The sequence below is a fragment of the Bicyclus anynana genome, chromosome 27 (assembly GCF_947172395.1).
Source record: "Bicyclus anynana chromosome 27, ilBicAnyn1.1, whole genome shotgun sequence".
NCBI lineage: Eukaryota > Metazoa > Arthropoda > Insecta > Lepidoptera > Nymphalidae > Bicyclus > Bicyclus anynana.
The window spans coordinates 1,226,514-1,250,861 of NC_069109.1; the positions used below are offsets into that span (position 1 = coordinate 1,226,514).

The window sequence follows — 24,348 nt, forward strand, 5'->3', positions numbered from 1 at the left end:
ATGGAATGGCGGGCAACAAAAGTACAATTCAGCGATTTGATGACTTAGCTTGTAAGTAATATGTTTCTTAAAGCTTACTCATCGAATCTCTGCGTTGTGCTATACAACGAGGACTTTTTTTTTGTATAAAAGGTGATTTATATGCGAGTGTTCTTAGACATGTTTGATGAAAATCGGTTGAGCCGTTTAAAAGTTTTGGGGGGTGAAAGCGTGAAAGTGGGGAAGAACAACCGATCTGCAAATATACTCGAGTGGGGTCTCAAATGAAAGCACACTGAAAGAGAATATTGATTACTTGATCGAGAGTGTAATTAATAATTTAATGACATTCGGGGGTTTTACAAAATTTTCAATTTTATGTTATTACTAGCTGACGCCGCGCGGTTTCACCCGCGTGGTTCCCGTTCCCGTGGGAATACGGGGATAATATATAGATTATAGCCTTCCTCGATAAATGGGCTATCTAACACTGAATGATTTTTTCAAATCGGACCAGTAGTTCCTGGGATTAGCGCGTACAAACAAACAAACAAACTCTTCAACTTTATAATATTAGTATAGATATGCTTGGATATTTGCATGAGAATTTCCTTAATTTTATACGTGTGTGAAGTCTGCCAATGCGCATTGTGCCAGCGTGGTGGACTAAGGCCTAACCCCTCTCATTCTGAGAGTCGACTCGTGCTCAATAGTGAGCCGAATATGGGTAGTTAATGGTGATATTTGCTGTAAGTTTGTACCTACCTAAATATATACTTATAAAAAACTGTAACAGGTCTAATTCTATACATAGAAGATATTTTGAATATTTTGTTGGAGGGCATTGTATAATCGATCCCGTGATAGCCCAGTGGATATGACCTATGCCTCCGATTCCGGAGGGTGTGGGTTCGGGTCCAGTCCGGGGCATGCACCTCCAACTTTTCAGTTGTGTGCATTTTAAAAAATTAAATATCACGTGTCTCAAAGGTGAAGGAAAACATCGTGAGGGAACCTGCATACCAGAGAACTTTTAAACTCTCTGCGTGTGTGAAGTCTGCCAATCCGCATTGGGCCAGCGTGGTGGACTATTGGCCTAATCCCTCTCATTCTGAGAGGAGACTCGAGCTCAGCAGTGAGCCGTATATGGATTGATAACGATGACGACGGTATAATACTGAAGCCAAAAATACATTTTTTTTTTAATTTTTTGTCTGTCTGTGCACTCTCTCCAAAAAAATTACAGCTCGTATTTTTACAAAATATTTTCGTATAAAAAATAAGACAAACCAAAAAAACAAAAACAAATACACACATGCACAAAAACATAATCCCCATAAACTGGCATACCTAGAGTGATTAACAAAGGATTCTCTAAAAAAATAATTAACAAATAACATTTATTAAAGTACGAGGTGATTAATTAATTTAAGTCATTAATTATTTTGTTACGTCTATAATGTCATCCCCACCACCCTTAAATAATTAACCCTTATTATAAATACGCAATTCAATATGATAGATTATTCAGTTGTATTTTCACAATCAGTGAGTACAAATATTATATAGAAGAAAAGTTTGTAGTGTTGTAGGGTTTTAAACATTCTTTAACCACTAGAAAGCTACGTTATTTGTGAGTGTCATAGGCGATATTTAATCCCCGAATTCCCACGGAAACGGGTACTATGCAGGTAGAACCGCGGAGCGTAAGCTAGTGTTATATGTTTTAAGTGAAGAGTTCGAGTTTTGAAGTAGAGTCATAGATTTTTAGGGATTATTCGTTTTTTTTTTATTGTTTGTGTCAGCAGTTTTTCGCCTAGTATATAATACTGGGTGTTTGACAGTTACCACTGCAAGATACTTTCTACATGTCAATTGAATATTACTATGTCGCTTTTGATGTAGCTGTGTAATTTTATTCTTTTAGTGACAGCAGTCTTTCACTCAGTAGACAGTTTACCATGTCTGTCACTGGGTGTTTGACAGTTACCACTGCAAGATGCATTCTTCGCGTCCTTTTAATGTTATTGTCACATTCATGAAACTATGTAACAGTTGATTCTTTTAGTGACAGCAGTCTTTTACTCAGTAGACAGTTTACCAATTCTGTCACTGGGTATTTGACAGTTACCACTGCAAGATACATTCTTCGAGTGATTTTAATATTATTGTCACACTCATTAAACTATGTAACATTTTATTCTTAAAGTGACAGCAGTCTTTCACTCAGTAGACAGTTTACCATTTCTGTCACTGGGTGTTTGACAGTTAGCACTGCAAGATACATTCTTCGCATCAATTTAATATTATTGTCTCTTTTGATGTAGCTGTGTCATTTTATGCTTAAAGTGTCAGCAGTCTTTCACTCAGTCGACAGTTTACCATGTCTGTCACTGGGTGTTTGACAGTTACCACTACAAGATACATTCTTCGCGTCATTTTAATATTATTGTCACTTTTAATGTAGCTGTGTCATTTAATTCTTAAAGTGACAGCAGTCTTTCACTCAGTAGACAGTTTACTATTTCTGTCACTGGGTGTTTGACAGTTAGCACTGCAAGATACATTCTTCGCATCAATTTAATAATATTGTCTCTTGATGTAGCTGTGTCGTTTTATTCTTAAAGTGACAGCAGTCTTTCACTCAGTAGACAGTTTACCATTTCTGTCACTGGGTGTTTGACAGTTAGCACTGCAAGATGCATTCTTCGCGTCCTTTTAATGTTATTGTCACATTCATGAAACTATATAACAGTTGATTCTTTTAGTGACAGCAGTCTTTTACTCAGTAGACAGTTTATCATTTCTGTCACTGGGTGTTTGACAGTTAGCACTGCAAGATACTTTCTTCGCGTCATATTAATATTATTGTCACTTTTGATGAAGCTGTGTCATTTTATTCTTAAAGTGACAGCAGTCTTTCACTCAGTAGACAGTTTAATATTTCTGTCACTGGGTGTTTGACAGTTAGCACTGCAAGATACATTCTTCGCGTCATTTCAATATTACTATGTCACTTTCGACGTAGCTGTGACATTTTATTCTTAAAGTGACAGCAGTCTTTCACTCAGTAGACAATTTAACATTTCTGTCACTGGGTGATTGACAGTTAGCACTGCAAGATACATTCTTCGCGTCATTTCAATATTACTATGTCACTTTCGACGTAGCTGTGACATTTAATTCTTAAAGTGACAGCAGTCTTTCACTCAGTAGACAGTTTACTATTTCTGTCACTGGGTGTTTGACAGTTACCACTGCAAGATACATTCTTCGCGTCATTTTAATATTATTGACACTTTTGATGAAGCTGTGTAATTCTATTCTTTTAGTGACAGCAGTCTTTCACTCAGTAGACAGTTTAACATTTCTGTCACTGGGTGTTTGACAGTTAGCACTGCAAGATGCATTCTTCGCGTCCTTTTAATGTTATTGTCACTTTCATGAAACTATGTAACAGTTGATTCTTTTAGTGACAGCAGTCTTTTACTCAGTAGACAGTTTACCAATTCTGTCACTGGGTATTTGACAGTTACCACTGCAAGATACTTTCTAAATGTCATTTCAATATTATTGACACTTTCGATGAAGCTGTGTCATTTAATTCTTTTAGTGACAGCAGTCTTTCACTCAGTCAACAGTTTACCATTTCTGTCACTGGGTGATTGACAGTTAGCACTGCAAGATACATTCTTCGCGTCATTTTAATATTATTGTCTCTTTTGATGAAGCTGCGTAAGAAGAACATTCATCATTGATCGTTATCATTCACTCTCTAGACTTGTCATTCATCAGTCACTGGGTGTATGATTACTATCACTGGGAAATATTACCACCATGAAAAACATCTGTATGAAAAAAGAAGAACATTCATCAATGGTCGTTATCATTCACTCAGTAGACTTGTCATTCATCAGTCACTGGGTGTATGATTACTGCCACTGGAGAATATTACCACCATGAAAAACATCTGTATCAAAAAAGAAGAACATTCATCAATGGTCGTGATCATTCACTCAGTAGACTTGTCATTCATCAGTCACTGGGTGTATGATTACTGCCACTGGAGAATACTACCACAATAAAGAACATTTGCATGAAAAAAGAAGAACATTCATCAATGGTCGTTATCATTCACTCAGAAGACTTGTTATTCATCAGTCACTGGGTGTATGATTACTGCCACTGGAGAATATTACCACCATGAAAAAAGAAGAACATTCATCTATGGTCGTTATCATTCACTCAGTAGACTTGTCATTCATCAGTCACTGGGTGTATGAATACTGCCACTGGAGAATACTACCACAATGAAGAACATCTGCATGAAAAAAGAAGAACATTCATCAATGGTCGTTATCATTCACTCAGTAGACTTGTCATTCATCAGTCACTGGGTGTATGATTACTGCCACTGGAGAATACTACCACAATGAAGAACATCTGCATGAAAAAAGATCATTCATCAATGGTAGTTGTCATTCAGACAGTAGACTTGTCATTCATCAGTCACTGGGTGTATGATTACTGTCACTGGAGAATATTACCATCAAGTATAATAACTGCATGAAAACAACAAGAACGTTCATTAATGGTCACAACACTATCTTTGTAAATACTTTCTTCATGTAATGTTAATATGAATGCCCATTTCAGGAAACTACAAGTCATATATCCATACAGCAGTCTCATCCAGACAGTCACATTTCATTCTATGCGTGTTTTACAGTTACAACTTTATTCATGCCATTTTGACATTACTATGTAATTTTTATGTAAATATGTGATATGTTTCTGATGATTACAAAAAAGATTCATCAATTCACCAATGGTCGTTATCATTCACTCTGTAGACTTGTCATTCATCAGTCACTGAGTGTATGATTACTATCACTGGAGAATATTACCATCATAAAGAACATCTGCACGATATATGAAGAACATTCATTAATGGTAGTTGTCATTCACTCAGAAGACTTGTCATTCAACAGTCACTGGGTGTATGATTACTATCACTGGAGAATATTACCGCCATGACGAACATCTGCACGAAATATGAAGATCATTCATCAATGGTAGTTGTCATTCAGTCAGTAGACTTGTCATTCATCAGTCACTGGGTGTATGATTACTATCACTGAAGAATATTACCATCAAGTATAATAACTGTATGAAAACAACAAGAACGTTCATTAATGGTCACAACACTATCTTTGTAAATAATTTCTTCATGTAATGTTAATATGAATGCCCATTTCAGGAAACTACAAGTCATATATCCTTTTGGTGACAGCAGTCTCATCCAGACAGTCACATTTCATCCTATGGGTGTTTTAGTTTTTAGTTACTACTTTATTCATGCCATTTTGACATTACTATGTAATTTTTATGTAAATATGTGATATGTTTCTGATGATTACAAAAAAAATTCATCAATTCACCAATGGTCGTTATCATTCTCTCTGTAGACTTGTCATTCATCAGTCACTGGGTGTATGATTACTATCACTGGGAAATATTACCACCTTAAAAAACATCTGTATGAAAAAAGAAGAACATTCATCAATGGTCGTTATCATTCACTCAGTAGACTTGTCATTCATCAGTCACTGGGTGTATGATTACTATCAGTGGAGAATATTACCACCATGAAAAACATCTGTATGAAAAAAGAAGAACATTCATCAATGGTCGTTATCATTCACTCAGTAGACTTGTCATTCATCAGTCACTGGGTGTATGATTACTATCAGTGGAGAATATTACCACCATGAAAAACATCTGTATGAAAAAGGAAGAACATTCATCAATGGTCGTTATCATTCACTCAGTAGACTTGTCGTTCAACAGTCACTGGGTGTATGATTACTGTCACTGGAGAATAAATTCACCATGAGAAACATCAGCGTCAAAAGAGAAGAAAATTCATCAATGGTCGTTATCATTTACTCAGTAGACTTGTCATTCATCAGTCACTTGGTGTATGATTACTATCACTGGAGAATATTACCACCATGAAGAACATCTGCACGAAAAAAACATTCATCAATGGTCGTTATCATTCACTCAGTAGACTTGTCATTCATCAGTCACTGGGTGTATGATTACTGTCACTGGAGAATATTACCATCAAGTATCTGTATGAAAACAACAAGAACGTTCATTAATGGTCACAACACTATCCTTTTAAATACTTTCTTCATGTAATGTTAATATGAATGTCCATTTCAGGTAACTACAAGTCATTATATCCTTTTGGTGACAACTGTCTCATCCAGACAGTCACATTTCTGTCTATGGGTGTTTCACTGTTACAACTTTAATCATGTCATTTTAATATTACTATGTAATTTTTATATAAATATGTGATATGTTTCTGATGATTACAAAAAAGATTCATCAATTTACCAATGGTCGTTATCATTCACTCAGTAGACTTGTCATTCATCAGTCACTGGGTGTATGATTACTGCCACTGGAGAATAATACCACCATGAAAAACATCTGTATGAAAAAAGAAGAACATTCATAAATGGTCGTTATCATTCACTCAGTAGACTTGTCATTCATCAGTCACTGGGTGTATGATTACTGCCACTGGAGAATAATACCACCATGAAAAACATCTGTATGAAAAAAGAAGAGCATTCATCAATGGTCGTTATCATTCTCTCAGCAGACTTGTCATTCATCAGTCACTGGGTTTATGATTACTGTCACTGGAGAATAAATTCACCATGAGAAACATTAGCGTCAAAAGAGAAGAAAATTCATCAATGGTCGTTATCATTTAATCAGTAGACTTGTCATTCATCAGTCACTGGGTGTATGATTACTATCACTGGACAATAAATCTACCATAAGAAAGATCGGCGTCTAAAAATAAGAAAATTCATCAATGGTCGTTATCATTGACTCAGTAGACTTGTCATTCTTCAGTCACTGGGTGTATGATTACTATCAGTGGAGAATATTACCACCATGAAAAACATCTGTATGAAAAAGGAAGAACATTCATCAATGGTCGTTATCATTCACTCAGTAGACTTGTCGTTCAACAGTCACTGGGTGTATGATTACTATCACTGGAGAATAAATACACCATGAAAAACATTTGCGTCGCAAAAGAAGAACATTCATCAATGGTCGTTATCATTCACTCAGTAGACTTGTCATTCATCAGTCACTGGGTGTATGATTACTGCCACTAGAGAATATTACCATCATGACGAACATCTGCACGAAATATGAAGATCATTCATCAATGGTAGTTGTCATTCAGTCAGTAGACTTGTCATTCATCAGTCACTGGGTGTATGATTACTGTCACTGGAGAATATTACCATCAAGTATAATAACTGTATGAAAACAACAAGAACATTCATTAATGGTCACAACACTATCTTTGTAAATACTTTCTTCATGTAATGTTAATATGAATGCCCATTTCAGGAAACTACAAGACATATATCCTTTTGGTGACAGCAGTCTCATCCAGACAGTCACATTTCATCCTATGGGTGTTTTACAGTTACTACTTTATTCATGCCATTTTGACATTACTATGTAATATTTTGTAAATATGTGATATGTTTCTGATGATTACAAAAAAGATTCATCAATTCACCAATGGTCGTTATCATTCACTCTGTAGACTTGTCATTCATCAGTCACTGGGTGTATGATTACTATCACTGGAGAATATTACCATCATAAAGAACATCTGCACGATATATGAAGAACATTCATTAATGGTAGTTGTCATTCACTCAGAAGACTTGTCATTCAACAGTCACTGGGTGTATGATTACTATCACTGGAGAATATTACCGCCATGACGAACATCTGCACGAAATATGAAGATCATTCATCAATGGTAGTTGTCATTCAGTCAGTAGACTTGTCATTCATCAGTCACTGGGTGTATGATTACTGTCACTGAAGAATATTACCATCAAGTATAATAACTGTATGAAAACAACAAGAACGTTCATTAATGGTCACAACACTATCCTTGTAAATACTTTCTTCACGTAATGTTAATATGAATGTCTATTTCAGGTTACTACAAGTCATTATATCCTTTTGGTGACAGCTGTCTCATCCAGACAGTCACATTTCTGTCTATGGGTGTTTCACTGTTACAACTTTAATCATGTCATTTTAATATTACTATGTAATTTTTATATAAGTATGTGATATGTTTCTGATGATTACAAAAAGATTCATCAATTCACCAATGGTCGTTATCATTCACTCTGTAGACTTGTCATTCATCAGTCACTGGGTGTATGATTACTATCACTGGGAAATATTACCACCATGAAAAACAATTGTATGAAAAAAGAAGTATATTCATCAATGGTCGTTATCATTCACTCAGTAGACTTGTCATTCATCAGTCACTGGGTGTATGATTACTATCACTGGAGAATATTACCACCATGAAGAACATCTGCCCGAAAAAAGAACATTCATTAATGGTCGTTATCATTCACTCAGTAGACTTATCATTCATCAGTCACTGGGTGTATGATTACTATCACTGGAGAATATTACCACCATGAAGAACATCTGCACGAAAAAAGAACATTCATCAATGGTCGTTATCATTCACTCAGTAGACTTGTCATTCATCAGTCACTGGGTGTATGATTACTATCACTGGAGAATATTACCATCAAGTATAATAACTGTATGAAAACAACAAGAACGTTCATTAATGGTCACAACACTATCTTTGTAAATACTTTCTTCATGTAATGTAACAACAACAACATCAAGCCGTTTGTCAGTGACAGTTGTCACTCACTCAGTAGACACGTTAATGTCATTCTGTCACTGGGTGTAGTGATTACTGCTACAGCAATGTCTCCAACAGTAAGAAGGATCTATGAAGAAAACAACATCAAGCTATTTGTCAGTGACAGTTGTCACTCACTCAGTAGACACGTTAATGTCATTCTGTCACTGGGTGTAGTGATTACTGCTACAGCAATGTCTCCAACAGTAAGAAGGATCTATGAAGAAAACAACATCAAGCTATTTGTCAGTGACAGTTGTCACTCACTCAGTAGACACGTTAATGTCATTCTGTCACTGGGTGTAGTGATTACTGCTACTGCAATGTCTCCAACAGTAAGAAGGATCTATGAAGAAAACAACATCAAGCTATTTGTCAGTGACAGTTGTCACTCACTCAGTAGACACGTTAATGTCATTCTGTCACTGGGTGTAGTGATTACTGCTACTGCAATGTCTCCAACAGTAAGAAGGATCTATGAAGAAAACAACATCAAGCTATTTGTCAGTGACAGTTGTCACTCACTCAGTAGACACGTTAATGTCATTCTGTCACTGGGTGTAGTGATTACTGCTACTGCAATGTCTCCAACAGTAAGAAGGATCTATGAAGAAAACAACATCAAGCCATTTGTCAGTGACAGTTGTCACTCACTCAGTAGACACGTTAATGTCATTCTGTCACTGGGTGTAGTGATTACTGCTACAGCAATGTCTCCAACAGTAAGAAGGATCTATGAAGAAAACAACGGCAAGATGTTTGTCAGTGACAGTTGTCACTCACTCAGTAGACACGTTAATGTCATTCTGTCACTGGGTGCAGTAATTACTGCTACTGCAATGTGTCTTCAATAGTAAGAAGGATCTATGGAAAAAATAACAGCAAATGTTTGCCAGTGACAGTTGTCACTCACTCAGTAAAGTAAGTCTACTGGGTGAGTCTATCTGTGCAAAAATGACGATATGTTTTCCAGATGACATCAAAATGTCGTCATATGGAAAACATTTAACAAAGCTGCAAATTCATTTTCAGAAAGTGTGTTCAATGTGTGTTTCCTCGCAAATCCTACTAATGTTATAAACGCGAAAGTTTGTATGGAGGTATGGATGTTTGTTACTCTATAACGCCGCTACTTCTGAAGCGATTTGGCTGAAATTTGGAATAGAAATAGATTTTACTCTGGATTAACACAGGCTACCTTTTACCCCGAAAAAATCCATGGTTTCCCGAGATTTGCGAAAACTGATGATTTCGATGATATGAATGTTTGTTACTTTTCCACGCCTCAACTACTGAAATTTGGTATAGAGATATATTATAGCCTGGATTAACACATAGGCTGTTTTTATCCCGGAAAAATCCATGGTTCCCGCGGGATTTGTTATAAGCCTAGTTCCACGCGGGCGAAGTCGCGAAGGTCCGCTAGTGTATTATAAAACGTTGTATGACATACGTGCGCTTTGATAATTACAGCCTCTGCTTCCTTAATATAGCTCTCGCCTACGGCTCGAGCTGCAATATCGCCTCGGCTGTGATTTTCAACTTACCTTGTTGGTGAGGCACTCTTGGAAGTCCTTCTTCATGACGGCGACTGACACCCGGTCCTGCGGTCTCTTGGGTCCACTTACTGACGTCACCACGGTCGACAGGTCCAGCTCCACCACCTGGGAAAGAGGAGGAGAAATAAATAACATTACGGTAATAAATACATATAAATATAATAGGCTACTCGCCTGCTGTACAAAACTAAGAAGATTTTTTGCATATAGGCAGTTTAGATGCCTAGAAACTCACATTTTTATTTGTAAAAATGATCTCGTAATATTTTTATAAAACAAAATTGTATTTTTATCACGTCACCGCAAACGCCAATCATAAACTGTGACGTCATTCGCTACAAGGCATCGGTTTGTGATTGGCGCTTGCGGTGACGTGATAAATCACATCACTGCAAACGCCAATCACGCTGTTATCTCTATGAATGACGTCACTTGCTAAAGTGTCGTGTTTAAAAAAATTTACGTAGATATTTTTTCATTTATATTAAATTTTTTACTGGTTATACAAGACCTCCGTCTTATAAATCCACCAGTATTCCTGCGACTCGCTTCATGTCGTCAGTCCACCTGGTGGGGGGTCGACCGACACTGCGCTTTCTAGTGCGGGGTCGCCATTGTAGCACCTTGGGACGAACTATTAGTACCCTAGAACAGGGTTTCTCAAACTTTCGATTTCACGAACCCTTTAACCAATGAACCCCCCCCCCCCCCAAAAATAACTTTAGAAGAAAATAAGGTCTTTATTTGGGAGTGCTTGTTTCTTTTACGGAAATGGATACAATGTTAGGAGCAACTTTGGACAATTATAAACTTAATTGGTATCAGTTATCAAGCCACCGTTAAGTAAATCTTGTCGCGAACCCCCTGCCGTCGAATGGCAAACCCCTAGGGGTTTGGGTACGCCACTTTGAGAAACCTTGCCTTAGATAATCATTATTCTAATGATTACCTCTGAGAAAACAGGATCCTGGGCTGGGTTGCTGTAGTCTCTGAACTGCTTGGTAGCTCGGAGGTACTCCTCTATGATCTTAATCTTATCCGGGGATCGGTCTGAAAATGTACAAAAGAATAAGAAATAAGGTAAAGCTTCTTTTTTGTTAAGTCCAGTACCAGGCTGCCATAGCTTAGCAAGAGTTGTGCTTAGCTAACAAGTTCTAATATGAGGTCAAAAAAGCTCGTACCCCACCAGAAGAAAGCACAGAAAAATCAGTGCCGCAGCGAATGTGTTAACGAAAAAGTACCAGGTGACATAACAGAGTAAGAAGGACCTCACACTCAACAACTGGTCACAAAAGTACCAGGCTACCATAACTGTGCGAGAACTTTGCAGCTAGATAAATACGCAATGGACACTCACAGGAAAGTGTGCTACCAGCTCCGAAAATAGAAGTTGGCAAAAAACACCAGAGTACTTAACATAGTAAGACACTCATGTAAAAGGTAAAAAGGCAAAGTAGTAAGATATAGCCAGCTCAGCGATAGAACCCACAACTCTTCAACTGGTTACAAAAGTACCAGGCTACTATGACTGCGCAAGGATTTTAGCTAAGTATTCGGATACACCAGTGAGTGTATCCTATATATGTGATACTGGCTCAAGTAGGCATTATCGACAGTGAAGTGGAGCTACCGTAGCTCGCCGTAAAGTACCAGGCAACTATGACGGGGCAAGAGTTTTGCTAAGTACACTCACTGGTCTGGCTCAAGTACTGCAGCGAGCGCTCGTCGACGGGGAAGTTTGCCACCATGGCTCCGAACTCAGGACACTAATTGACATGGTAAGAAAACACTAAGGTAACATAACATAGTAAGACACTCACTTAGACAAGTGTGAACAAAGGACCTCACATTCAACAACTGGTTGAAAAATGTACCAGGCTACCATAACTGCGCGAGAGCTTTGCAGCTCAGATAAGTACGCAATAGACACTCACAGGAAAGTGTGCTACCAGCTCCATGTAAAAGGTAGTAAGAAATAGCCAGCTCAGCGACAGAGCTGCAGAATTCTTCAACTGGTTACAAAAGTACCAGGCTACTATGACCGGGCAAGAGTTTTGCTAAGTATTCGGATACACTCACTGGTCTGGCTTAAGTAGGCATTATCGACAGCGAAGTGTGGCTACCGTAGTTCGGAATACATGTGGACACATGAGAGCGAGCGACGGCAACCTGGTTACAAAAGTACCAGGCTACCATAACTAGGCAAGAGCGTTGCAGCTCAACTAAATATGTACTGACACTCACGTAAAAGGTACTAAGGCAAGGTCGTAACCCTAAACTAGCTACCCACCATCCAATAAGCCCCCATGCCTGCAGCAATATGCATGATGTCATGCAAATCGAGGCCAACACACGATCAAGCGAGAGACTCCACACTCAACAACTGGTTACAAAAGTACCAGGCAACTATGACCGGGCAAGAGTTCTGCCAAGTACACTCACTGGTCTGGCTCAAGTACTGCAGCGAGCGCTCGTCGACGGGGAAGTGTGCCACCGTAGCCCCGAACTCAGGACACATGTTGGCGACCGTGGCTCTGTCCGCGATGCTGAGCGCGCCCACGCCTGGGCCGAAGAACTCCACGAATTTACCCACCACGCCAAGCGAGCGGAGGTGCTGGAAACAACAACAATAAAACAAATTAGTAAATTGGTTGACTATCCAAGCCATCCTCGCAAGTTTCCGACTCAGAATTTTGCGGAAAATGTAAATGTACTAAAAATAACCAATTTTTAAATAATTGTTTTTTAATAAACCATTTTTACTGTTAAACTCCGGAATAAAAATCATCCTTCAGGTCATTTCCTCGTAGCAGACATTGTTTACTTACTTTTTTAAAAACCATATTTCGACCTTGGGTTCGAGCCCTTTAAAGCGTTTTTATTCTATTTTTATCATTTTAAGTTCAAAATGGCTAGAATCCAGAGCTGCGAAGTCTGATCAAAATGTAAAAATAAACTGTCATAACACAGAACACTGTCAAACTGTCAAAACACGTAATAATAATAATACACCTCGGAGTAATTTGAAAATAATAAAATCATGCTTGTATGTACGCACGCATGTATTGGATGACGCCAGTGTATTTAAAAAAAAAAGCTTTATATCTATTTCAAATTAAACTGCACATACTTAACCTTAAAATCAAACTTCAACTTAGATTTATTTTTATACCCATAGTTATAAAGGGTTAAAAGATAATATTTATTTAATAGTTTACAAAATCCAATATATTGTTATATAATATATTGTTGCAAATAACTTTTTTTAGTGGGTTAAACTCCAATACATTGTCTGGCATTGTCCTTTAGGTGACTACAAAGCATTCAAAAGGTTGTATATACAGGGTGCTGGGGAGTATTTTTCATAACTCTAGGGTTGTATTATTTACCGAAAATTAAATAACTTTAAATAGTTAAAAAAAACTAAAAAATCACGCTTTTAGCATGCATTAAAAATTACAAATCTTGGATTTAAGTCGATTGACTATTTTTTCGTATTCCTGACAGCAAACCCTTTCATTTGATATCCATATGATGGGATGGAGCCCAACGTACCTTGGTGATGGTCAGCACCAAGTCAGTGGAGGTGGTGAGGGGATCCAACTCCCCCACCAACTTGTACCCCACTACTTTGGGCAGCAGCATGCTTATAGCTTGGCCGAGCATCACCGCTTCTGCTTCTATACCTGAAGATCAAACGTTTTTTTTTTAATAAATCACCATCATCTCATAAGCTGACGAAAAGGAACGACAGTTTTTTAAAATCTATACTATTATAAAATGCCCCTAACATTTTATTATATCCTGGTACTTCTAAAACTTACACTAACCCCTATACCCCAAAGTTACCCTTAGCCTAAGATTACATTTGCTTACCTCTAACACCCCATCCAACATTGCATTAAATTTGAAATGCTCTTAACCACTCATGATATCCTGTTACTTCTAAAACCTACACTTAACCCAAAATTACCCTTAGCCCAAGATGAATGCTTATAATCGAATTTAAAAGATGCTCTTAACGTCTCATGATATCCTGGTACTTCTAAAATCTACACTTACTCCTATACCCCAAAATTACCGTTAGTCCAAGACTACTTACCTCCGAATTTGAAAGATGCTCCTAAAGTCTCATGATATCCTGATACTTCTAAATACTACACTTACCCCAAAATTACCCTTAGATGAATGTTTAAAACCGAATTTGAAAGATGATGCTCTTAAAGCCTTAAGATATCCTGATACTTCTAAAACCTACACTTACCCCTACACCCCAAAATTACCCTTAGCCCAAGTTTGTTCACCTCCGAATTTGAAAGATCCTCTTAACGTCTCATGATATCCTAGTACTTATAAAACCTACACTTACCCCAAAATTACCCTTAGCCAAATTTAAACGAATTTGAAAGATGCTCTTAAAGTCTCATGATATCCTGGTACTTCTACAACCTACACTTACCCCTACACCTATAATTATCAGTTCTAAAGTTAACTACTCTGAGTTTGAGAACATTATACAGTTTTTAACCGACTTCAAAAAGGAGGAGGTTCTCAATTCGGTCGGTATTTTTTTTTTTTTTTTTTATGTATGTACACCGATTACTCAAAGACGCGTAGACCGATTTCAAAAATTCTTTTTTTGTTTGAAACGGTATAGTCCCCATTTGGTCCCATTGCCATCATGACAAGATCTGATGATGGAATCCTGGAGAAATTGAGGGGAACTTTCGAAAATTATATGGGTGTCTAGTGTGTTCGTGAACTTTTCCATTTAGTGCCTTTAAGAAATACAAAATTATGAAGGTTTAAAATCGATCTGTTGATGGAGTCATAAAACAGTCGAGGGAACTCCTTGGCGATTTACAGCAGGTACCTTGTGTTTGGGCTTGATTAATTTGTCTTAATGAGAACTTTCCACATAGATAGGTTGTGACTGTCATTTAGGGGTTTGGTGATGAAGACCAAGGACAATTAAGGGAACTTCTTAACAGTTAACAGTAACTACCTTGTGTTTGGCCTTGATTAATTCTTATTGCTGAGAACTTTCTACCTAGATGAGTTGTGTCTGTTATTAGGGGTCTGATGATGAAGACCAAGGTCAATGAAGGGAACCCCTTGACGGTTTACGGTAGCTACCTTGTGCTTGGGCTTGATTAATTTGTATTGCTGAGAATTTTGTACCAAGATGGGTTGTGACTGTCATTAGGGGTCTGATGTATTTGTTTGAGATGAAATTTTACACTAAAAGTTGAAAAATAATAAAAATTTTAATAAAAAAAATACAACCGTCTTCAAAACCTAAAACGTACCCACTAAACTAAAAAGCAAAAAATAACATTATAATAAGTTCTACCTGCTGATCAGTATGAAGTCGGTGCTTAGCCGGTGTTGTCTTAGTTAACTACTCTGAGTTTGAGAACATTATACAGTTTTCGGAAATAAAATCATGTCTACTTGGTACTCTTATGACTAAATGTGCTCACCTTATTTCATTTTCTTTATTTCTCTAATTTTTTCATCTTTTTCAGTTAATAATACGAGTGTGTATGTTCTTCATTTGTGATATTTAAGTTATATTTTATTTACTGTTCTTCTTTATTTCATGCTGTGTTTTATTTGTAATTAATCACTACACTTATAGTCATTTATAATTTAGTTACATTTTATTATAATAGTTAAAGTAATTGTAAATAAATAAATAACCCAAAATTACCCTTAGCCCAAGACTACTTACCTCCGAATTTAAAAGATGCTCTTAACGTCTCATGATATCCTGGTACTTCTAAAACCTACACTGACCCCTATACCCCAAGATTAATGCTTACCTCCAACACCCCACCCAACCACCCCCAAACCATTGATCATGGTGGTGTGACTGTCCGTCCCCACCACAGAGTCCGGGTGGAGGACATCACCGGTGAACACCACGCGGGCCAAGTATTCCAGATTCACCTGAAAATGAAAAATCTACTGTTAAAACCAACGATATTTCATACTATAGATATGTTACTTACAAAATCACCGCAAAAAGTGATCCGAATTTAGCGACTCCACTGAGCGCACACATGCACAAAGTGTGTACTTTAAAAAAAAAAAAAAAATGCCATATCTTTTTAAATATGATCAATATTCCCATTCCCCTCCAACTAGTCGACAAAGACTGTGCTAGGAGTGGGTACGACAATAGACCAACGGGGCGGGGATCGAACCACCACCCTCGCTGATGAGTCCGACCGCTCTTACCGTTGAGCTATTGAGGCTATAAACTAACATTATATATTCTTGTATAGTACTAGTACTAGTTTTCGAAGCGTTAGCGATCGTAGAAAGAGAATCGACGTGCTGGGGGCAATTTTTGCAGTTCCTGAACAAACAACTCAACATTGTTCATTTAGGCGTTAGTTATTTAACTGTAGTTGTACTCGTAAAATCATTAGTGGACTCTCATTCTGAGAGGAGACTCGAGCTCAGCAGTGAGCCGAATATGGGTTGGTAATGATGAAAAAAACAAGATACCTGATGCACTATTCCCGACCCCGGCGGCACTATCAACATATTGTCAAACGCCTGAGCACCCCACTGAAACAAAAAACAATACAGTAGATTAAAGACATTTAAGTCCGACCGCTCAGGAATTGCGTTTCTGACCTAGGACAAGAGCTGACAGTAGACAAGTAATAAATATAATGCTGGAATGTAGTGAGAAATGGATTATAGCTAATAACTTTCTGGAATATACAGGATGCTCGAGAGTTGCCATAACTCTACAGTAACTTTAACAAAAATTAGCCCAAAATATTCATGTGCTCTAAAATTAATATTTAGTATTTCTTTTAAAAAACTATACTTATAATAAATCTGTAGAGAAGTCAATTCTGTACATGAAATATATTTCCAAAATATCAGGGGGTGATTTTTTTTTTTTTTTTTATTGTTTACAAGTTAGCCCTTGACTACAATCTCACCTGATGGTAAGTGATGATGTAGTCTTAGATGGAAGCGGGCTAACTTGTAAGGAGGAGGATGAAAATCCACACCCCTTTCGGTTTCTACACGGCATCGTACCAGAACGCTAAATCGCTTGGCGGTACGTCTTTGCCGGTACGGTGGTAACTAGCCACGGCCAAAGCCTCCCACCAGCCAAAATCCACCAGCCAGGTGATTAGTGATCGATACTGATGCCAAAAATGCAATCAGTAAAATTTTTGTCTGCCTGTCTGTCTGTCTGTATATTCTTTATAGAAACAAATATTATATGATATTTCTTTTGTAAATAGATCATAAAATGTGTCCCTTACAGGCATTCTTATAATAATGACGTATTTATATTTAAAAACTAACGGACCCGGTCAAGCTTCGCTTTGACTTATGTGCACTTCTTCCCTATCCCTACCCTACCCCTACTCTACCCTACCCTACCCCTACTTCTCTTCGAAGAATAATAGACAACATAAAAAGACATTTACGCATTCGTAACCTATAGAATAAATCTTAGAAATAGAAACTTTAATTTACACAAAATAAATTTATGAACGCACGTATAAATGTCAATCATTACATAAACTAGTATTTGACAGGATGGACCACAAATGTTTGACCGGTACTAAACAAAGTAACATTTAAAGGAAAATTATTCATCTTTCATAATTATTTATTCATCGAGTTTTCATTGTTTTTAAGATGTATTCTGCTATTCTTGGCGGAGACAAATCCAACGAATCAAAAACCATGAAAATCGGTCCAGCAGATCTCGAGTTATAAGTGTTGTAACAAACCCGACTTTCTTTTATATATATAGATACTAGCGGACCCGGTCAAGCTTCGCTTTGACTTATGATGCACTTCTTCCCTATCCCTACCCTACCCTGCTTATACCCTACTCCTACCCTACCCCTACATTATCTCTACCGTACCTCAACCCTACCCCTACCCTAGTCATACCCTACTTTTACTCTACCCCTAGGATTTAGGGGTTTGAAAAATAGATGTTGGCCGATTCTCATAGATACCGGATAAGCACAAAAAAATTCATCAAAATCGGTAAAGCCGTTTCGGGGGAGAATTTTATATATTAGATATAAAATTTCTTAAAGTGCTTCTCCATTGCTTTCTAAACTTTTCCTTGTCCATGCCTAGGTAGAAAAGTTCTTCGACAGTTTATATGCCAGTCCACTCCCTTATGTTTCGTAACCAAGTCTTACGGCCTCCGTGGCGCAATGCGCAATGGACTTACAAGACGAGGTCCTGGGTTTGATCCCCGACTGGACCGATTGAGGTTTTCTTAATTGGTCCAGTTCTAGCTGGTGGGGAGTTTTGGCCGTGATTAGTTACCACCCTACCTACAAAGACGTACCGCCAAGCGAGTTAGCGTTCCGGTACGACGTCGTGTAGAAACTGAAAGGGGTGTGGATTTCATCCTACTCCTAACAGGTTAGCCCCGATTCCATCTTAGACTGCATCATCACTTACCATAACTTGCAAAGAATATAATAAAAAAAAAACCAGGACTTCTTTCTTATTCCTACCCCTCTTTTGTCTACAATCCTGTCCGTCATGATGGTTTGAAGCAAACAGTATCTATCGTGTCGCAAAATATGCCCTAGGTACAAAATATAAAAGTACAAACCTTCAAAAACTGGAATCTCTCTTTGTTCCTCTCAAATTCCAACTCCTGGTTTTTGGCCAACGCGTCAGGTCTGAAAAGTAAATTTAAAAACTTTAAATGACACAAGACAACTCAAAAGAAAAGTAAAATGCAGTGTTATCGCTAAAAGGCTACAGGTTCAAATTCAAAAATTATTTTTGGGTTAGATAGATCAACATCATCATCAAACCATACCCGGATCACTGCTGAGCTCGAGTCTCCTCTCGGAATGAGAGGGGTTAGGCCAATAGTCCACCACGCTGGCCCAATGCGGATTGGCAGACTTCACACACGCAGAGAATTAAGATAATTCTCTGGTATGCAGGTTTCCTCACGATGTTTTCCTTCACCGTTTGAGACACGTGATATTTAATTTCTCAAAATGCACACAACTGAAAAGTTGGAGGTGCATGCCTCGGACCGGATTCGATTATCTATACTAATCTATATCTATACTAATAATATAAAGAGGTAAAGTTTGTAAGTTTTCAACATTCTTTGAAAGGGGTAATCTTCGGAACTACTAATCCGATTTCAAAAATTCTTTCTTTAGTAAATTGCTATGTTATCGAGGAGTGCTATAGGCTATATTTTATATTTGTATCACATATATTAATAATAAAATAAATCTAAATAAATAAATCTAATCTATCTAATCACATATATTAAATAATAAATAAATAAATATTAGCAGAGTTATCACAGTTTTTGTCATACAGGTCGGACCAAAAATCCTCTTAAACAGACTTATTCGCATGCGCTGCCTTAACCATTGTGTAAAATTGAAATTAATGTATGGAGGCTTTATGTATCTTTAAAAGTTCTACAAAAAAGTCCGCGACACCATATATCTATCTTCTATATATTAGCAGATATAGTACCTTTTATGTTTTAAAAAATATTAATTTTTGTACACTTAGGCTTACGTCATCTATACTAATATTATAAAGAGGTAAAGTTTGTAAGTTTGTAAGTTTGTCACATTTTTTAAATGGGGTAATCTTCGGAACTACTGGTCCGATTTTAAAAATTCTTTCACCAGTAGAATGCTACATTATCGGGGAGTGCTATAGGCTATATTTTATATTGGTATCATATATATTAGCCGAGTTATCACAGTTTTTGTCATACAGGTCGGACCGAAAATCCTCTTAGGCAGACTTATTCGCATGCGCTGCCTTAACCATTGTGTAAAATTGAAATTAATGTATGGAGGCTTTATGTATCTTTAAAAGTTCTACAAAAAAGTCCGCGACACCATATACCTATCTTCTATACATTAGCAGATATAGTACCTTTTGTGTTTTAAAAATTATTAATTTTATATACTTAGGTTTGCGTCATTATTTATGCTACTTAACTTAAATCCTTATCAAAATAAATTATTTAATAATCACAAGGATGTTATGGAGATAAGATTTGCCCTTTATAGTATGTTAATTAGTTAAATAGTTTCGGAGATAATACAAAATTTCTAAAAGGCGGAATGCCGCTTATGTTTAAGCGCCAACCGCCAAATTAAGTTGAACCTTCCTCTATAGGTTTCTACGTATTTTATAGGGATCAGCATTTTTGGTTACTAAACTCTATGTAGGCGTTTTATCCATTTACCAATAGATGGCGTTGAGCAAAAACACCATATTTTTGTACGGCGCTAGGGAGATTTATGCCGACTACATGATGATCGAAATTGATTGTTCATACATTGGTGTTGGTGGCAAAGAATTTACTTAGATTTTGGCAAGTCGATGTTAATTGTTAATGATTTATTTGATTATGTTCTACTTCTAGGCACGTACCACGTAGGTAGTTAAAGTCAGCTAGGTAGTGAAGGTACTGTTTGTCTGACTCTGTCTATTTACGTATTTGCTTTTTAGATTTAGAAATAGAGTTAGAGATTAGAGACATACTTTAAGTTTTAATTTATAGTTTAGAATTTTAGATACGTCGTACTTTCTTTGTTTAGGTTCAGGACCAGGTTCAGGTAATCAGGTTTAAACTTTAAATTCAAATAAATAATTTGTAATTTTATTTTATTCGTTTCGTTTCGACTTTCGACTTTCGTCATACGTATTTCGTGTAATTAGTTATTATTTCGTTCTATGGTATTATTGCGATTGTTGTGTATATAAATTAATTAAAACTTAGTAAGTGTAATTATAGTGTTTTGTGTTAACTTAATTTTGTAAAAGATATACATACGTAGTCTATACTATCTATACTAATATTATAAAGAGGTAAAGTTTGTAAGTTTGTCACATTTTTTAAATGGGGTAATCTTCGGAACTACTGGTCCGATTTTAAAAATTCTTTCACCAGTAGAATGCTACATTATCGGGGAGTGCTATAGGCTATATTTTATATTGGTATCATATATATTAGCCGAGTTATCACAGTTTTTGTCATACAGGTCGGACTGAAAATCCTCTTATACAGACTTATTCGCATGCGCTGCCTTAACTATTGTGTAAAATTGAAATTAATATATGGAGACTTTATGTATCTTTAAAAGTTCTACAAAAAAGTCCGCGACACCACATATCTATCTTCTATATATTAGCTGATATATAGAAGAAAAAAGGCCTTTTGTGTTTAAAAATTATTAATTTTATATACTTAGGTTTACGTCATTATTTATACAACTAAACTTTAATCCTTATTAAAATAAATTATTTAATAATCACAAGGGTATTATGGAGATAAGATTTGCCCTTTATAGTATGTTAATTACTTAAATAGTTTCGGAGATAATACAAAATTTCTAAAAGACGCAGAAATTCCACTATATGACGCCCGGCGCTTTCATTTACGTAGTTCCCGTTCCCGTGTGAATATGGGGATCAAACATAGCCTTGGACACTCGCAAATAACGTAGCTTTCTATTGGTAAAACAATTTTCTAAATCGTTCCAGTAGATCCAGAGATTACCTCCTACAACCACACGAACTTTACCTCTTTATATTATTAGCATAGAAGTCTCTATTTCTCTTGGTCATACCACCACTCTCGAAGGACTGGACCGATTTTGCTAAGGGTAGGAGTAAGATAGAGAAGTTACAGGGTAGGTTAGGGTACGGGTAGGGAAGCGTAGGGGTAGTGTAGGGGTAGGGTAGGTTTAGGGCCGGGTTTAGGGTAGTGGTAGGGTCGGGGTAGAGGTAGGGTAGTGGTAGGGTAGAGGTACGGGTAGGATAGGGAAGTGGCAGGGTAGGGGTAGGATAGGTGTGAGATAGGGGTTCGGGTGGGATAGGGGTAGGAAAGGGATAGGGTACGGGGAGGGTACGGGTAGGATTGGGGTAGGGTATAGGTAAGGTAGGGGTAGGGTAGGGATAGGGTTGGGGCAGTGGTAGGGTTGGGGTAGTGATAGGGTAGGGGTATGGTAGGGGTAGGGTAGGTTAGGTTAGGTTAGGGGGTAGTAGTAAAATTGACATCGAATTTTACGCAGACGAAGTCGCGGGCGTCCGCTAGTTATTTATATAATTAAACTAATCAAAATAAATTATTTAATAATCACAAGGATATTATAGACATAAGATTTGCCCTTCACAGTATGTTAATTAGTTACATAGTTTCGGATATAATACAAAATTTCTAAAAGACGCAAAAATGCCGCTATATGACGCCAATACTCACACTCTAGCAAAATCAACTTGCACGGAATGGTCTATGACCAGGTCGGCCGGACAGATGGGGTTGATCTTGTCCGGGTCACCGCCCAGGGTCTTGACCGCGTCGCGCATCGCTGCGAAGTCCACCACCGCTGGTACTCCGGTCAGATCCTGTGACATTTAACAGCATGTTGTAACCACAGATTAAAGAATAATAGGTAGATAGAGCGCACGGAAAACGACGTTGTCGTAGCCTTTTTAAATATGACGACAGCCGTTTTAAATGACAGCTTTTTCAATTGTATATAATTTAAGAGTATGCTAATAGTAAAGCAATTTTGTAAAAGTAACAGGGTATCTGCGATCATTACTTTCGGAGCTACATGGATTTAAAGGGTCAGATTTGCGGCGCTGCCGCAAAATTTCAAAATCTATTACAAATCTGATAACGTAATTAGATGAAAATTCACATAGTTTTAGCTTCCTTACATTAAATGTAACATTTTTAATAAATGAACTATAAACATAAACGCACAAATAACAAAGATATTAGTAATTTTGTTCGAACGCCCATACAAATCTAACGATCATTATGTACCTACGACGTCATTAATTCGTACCATTTTGTATGGGGCGTTTTACAGGGATCCGCGGCAGCGCCGCAAACCTTGCCCTTAAATCCCTGTAGCTCCGAAAGTAATGATCGCAGATACCCTGTTACTTTTACAAAATTGCTTTACTATTAGCATACTCCTAATTTAAATACAATTTAAAAAACAGTCATCATCCCTATTTTAAAACGTTTTCACGTCAAAAAAAAAATACGTGACGATTTCTACAAGCTTGGTAATGTAAGATTAATATGTATTATGTACTAATCGTATATTATTTTATATAATTTTATTATTTAACAATTATTGTTAGCGACGCAGCAAATGTATTTCCGATCAGTCCGTGAGCTCACCCTGGGGTCATGCCTCAAAACCAGCACTACAGCTCTCAACTGTAGTATCGAGCTGAGGCAGCGCCCCATTCAGCTAAATCTCTTTATTATATTACTAGCGGACGCCCGCGACTTCGTCTGCGTAAAATTCGATGTCAATTTTACTACTACCCCCTAACCTAACCTAACCTACCCTACCCCTACCATACCCCTACCCTATCACTACCCCAACCCTACCACTGCCCCAACCCTATCCCTACCCTACCCCTACCTTACCTATACCCTACCCCAATCCTACCCGTACCCTCCCCGTACCCTATCCCTTTCCTACCCCTATCCCACCCGAACCCCTATCTCACACCTATCCTACCCCTACCCTGCCACTTCCCTATCCTACCCGTACCTCTACCCTACCACTACCCTACCTCTACCCCGACCCTACCACTACCCTAAACCCGGCCCTAAACCTACCCTACCCCTACACTACCCCTACGCTTCCCTACCCGTACCCTAACCTACCCTGTAACTTCTCTATCTTACTCCTACCCTTAGCAAAATCGGTCCAGTCCTTCGAGAGTGGTGGTATGACCAAGAGAAATAGAGACTTCTATGCTAATAATATAAAGAGGTAAAGTTCGTGTGGTTGTAGGAGGTAATCTCTGGATCTACTGGAACGATTTAGAAAATTGTTTTACCAATAGAAAGCTACGTTATTTGCGAGTGTCCAAGGCTATGTTTGATCCCCATATTCACACGGGAACGGGAACTACGTAAATGAAAGCGCCGGGCGTCATATAGTGGAATTTCTGCGTCTT

General features: G+C 37.5%; 1 protein-coding gene across 1 annotated transcript in view; it reads right to left on the reverse strand.

The window, feature by feature from the left end:
* Window positions 1-24,348, reverse strand: part of LOC112055970 (cytoplasmic aconitate hydratase) — a 57,019-nt gene that overhangs the window by 25,030 nt on the left and 7,641 nt on the right. Inside the window, exons 4-11 of the mRNA XM_052890303.1 lie at window positions 22,616-22,761; window positions 18,968-19,037; window positions 16,858-16,920; window positions 16,167-16,293; window positions 13,897-14,027; window positions 12,784-12,955; window positions 11,291-11,391; window positions 10,330-10,446 (exon numbers count right to left, since the gene is read on the reverse strand). Coding sequence (XP_052746263.1) covers window positions 10,330-10,446; window positions 11,291-11,391; window positions 12,784-12,955; window positions 13,897-14,027; window positions 16,167-16,293; window positions 16,858-16,920; window positions 18,968-19,037; window positions 22,616-22,761 — 927 coding nt within the window. The remainder of the gene's footprint in view (window positions 1-10,329; window positions 10,447-11,290; window positions 11,392-12,783; window positions 12,956-13,896; window positions 14,028-16,166; window positions 16,294-16,857; window positions 16,921-18,967; window positions 19,038-22,615; window positions 22,762-24,348) is intronic.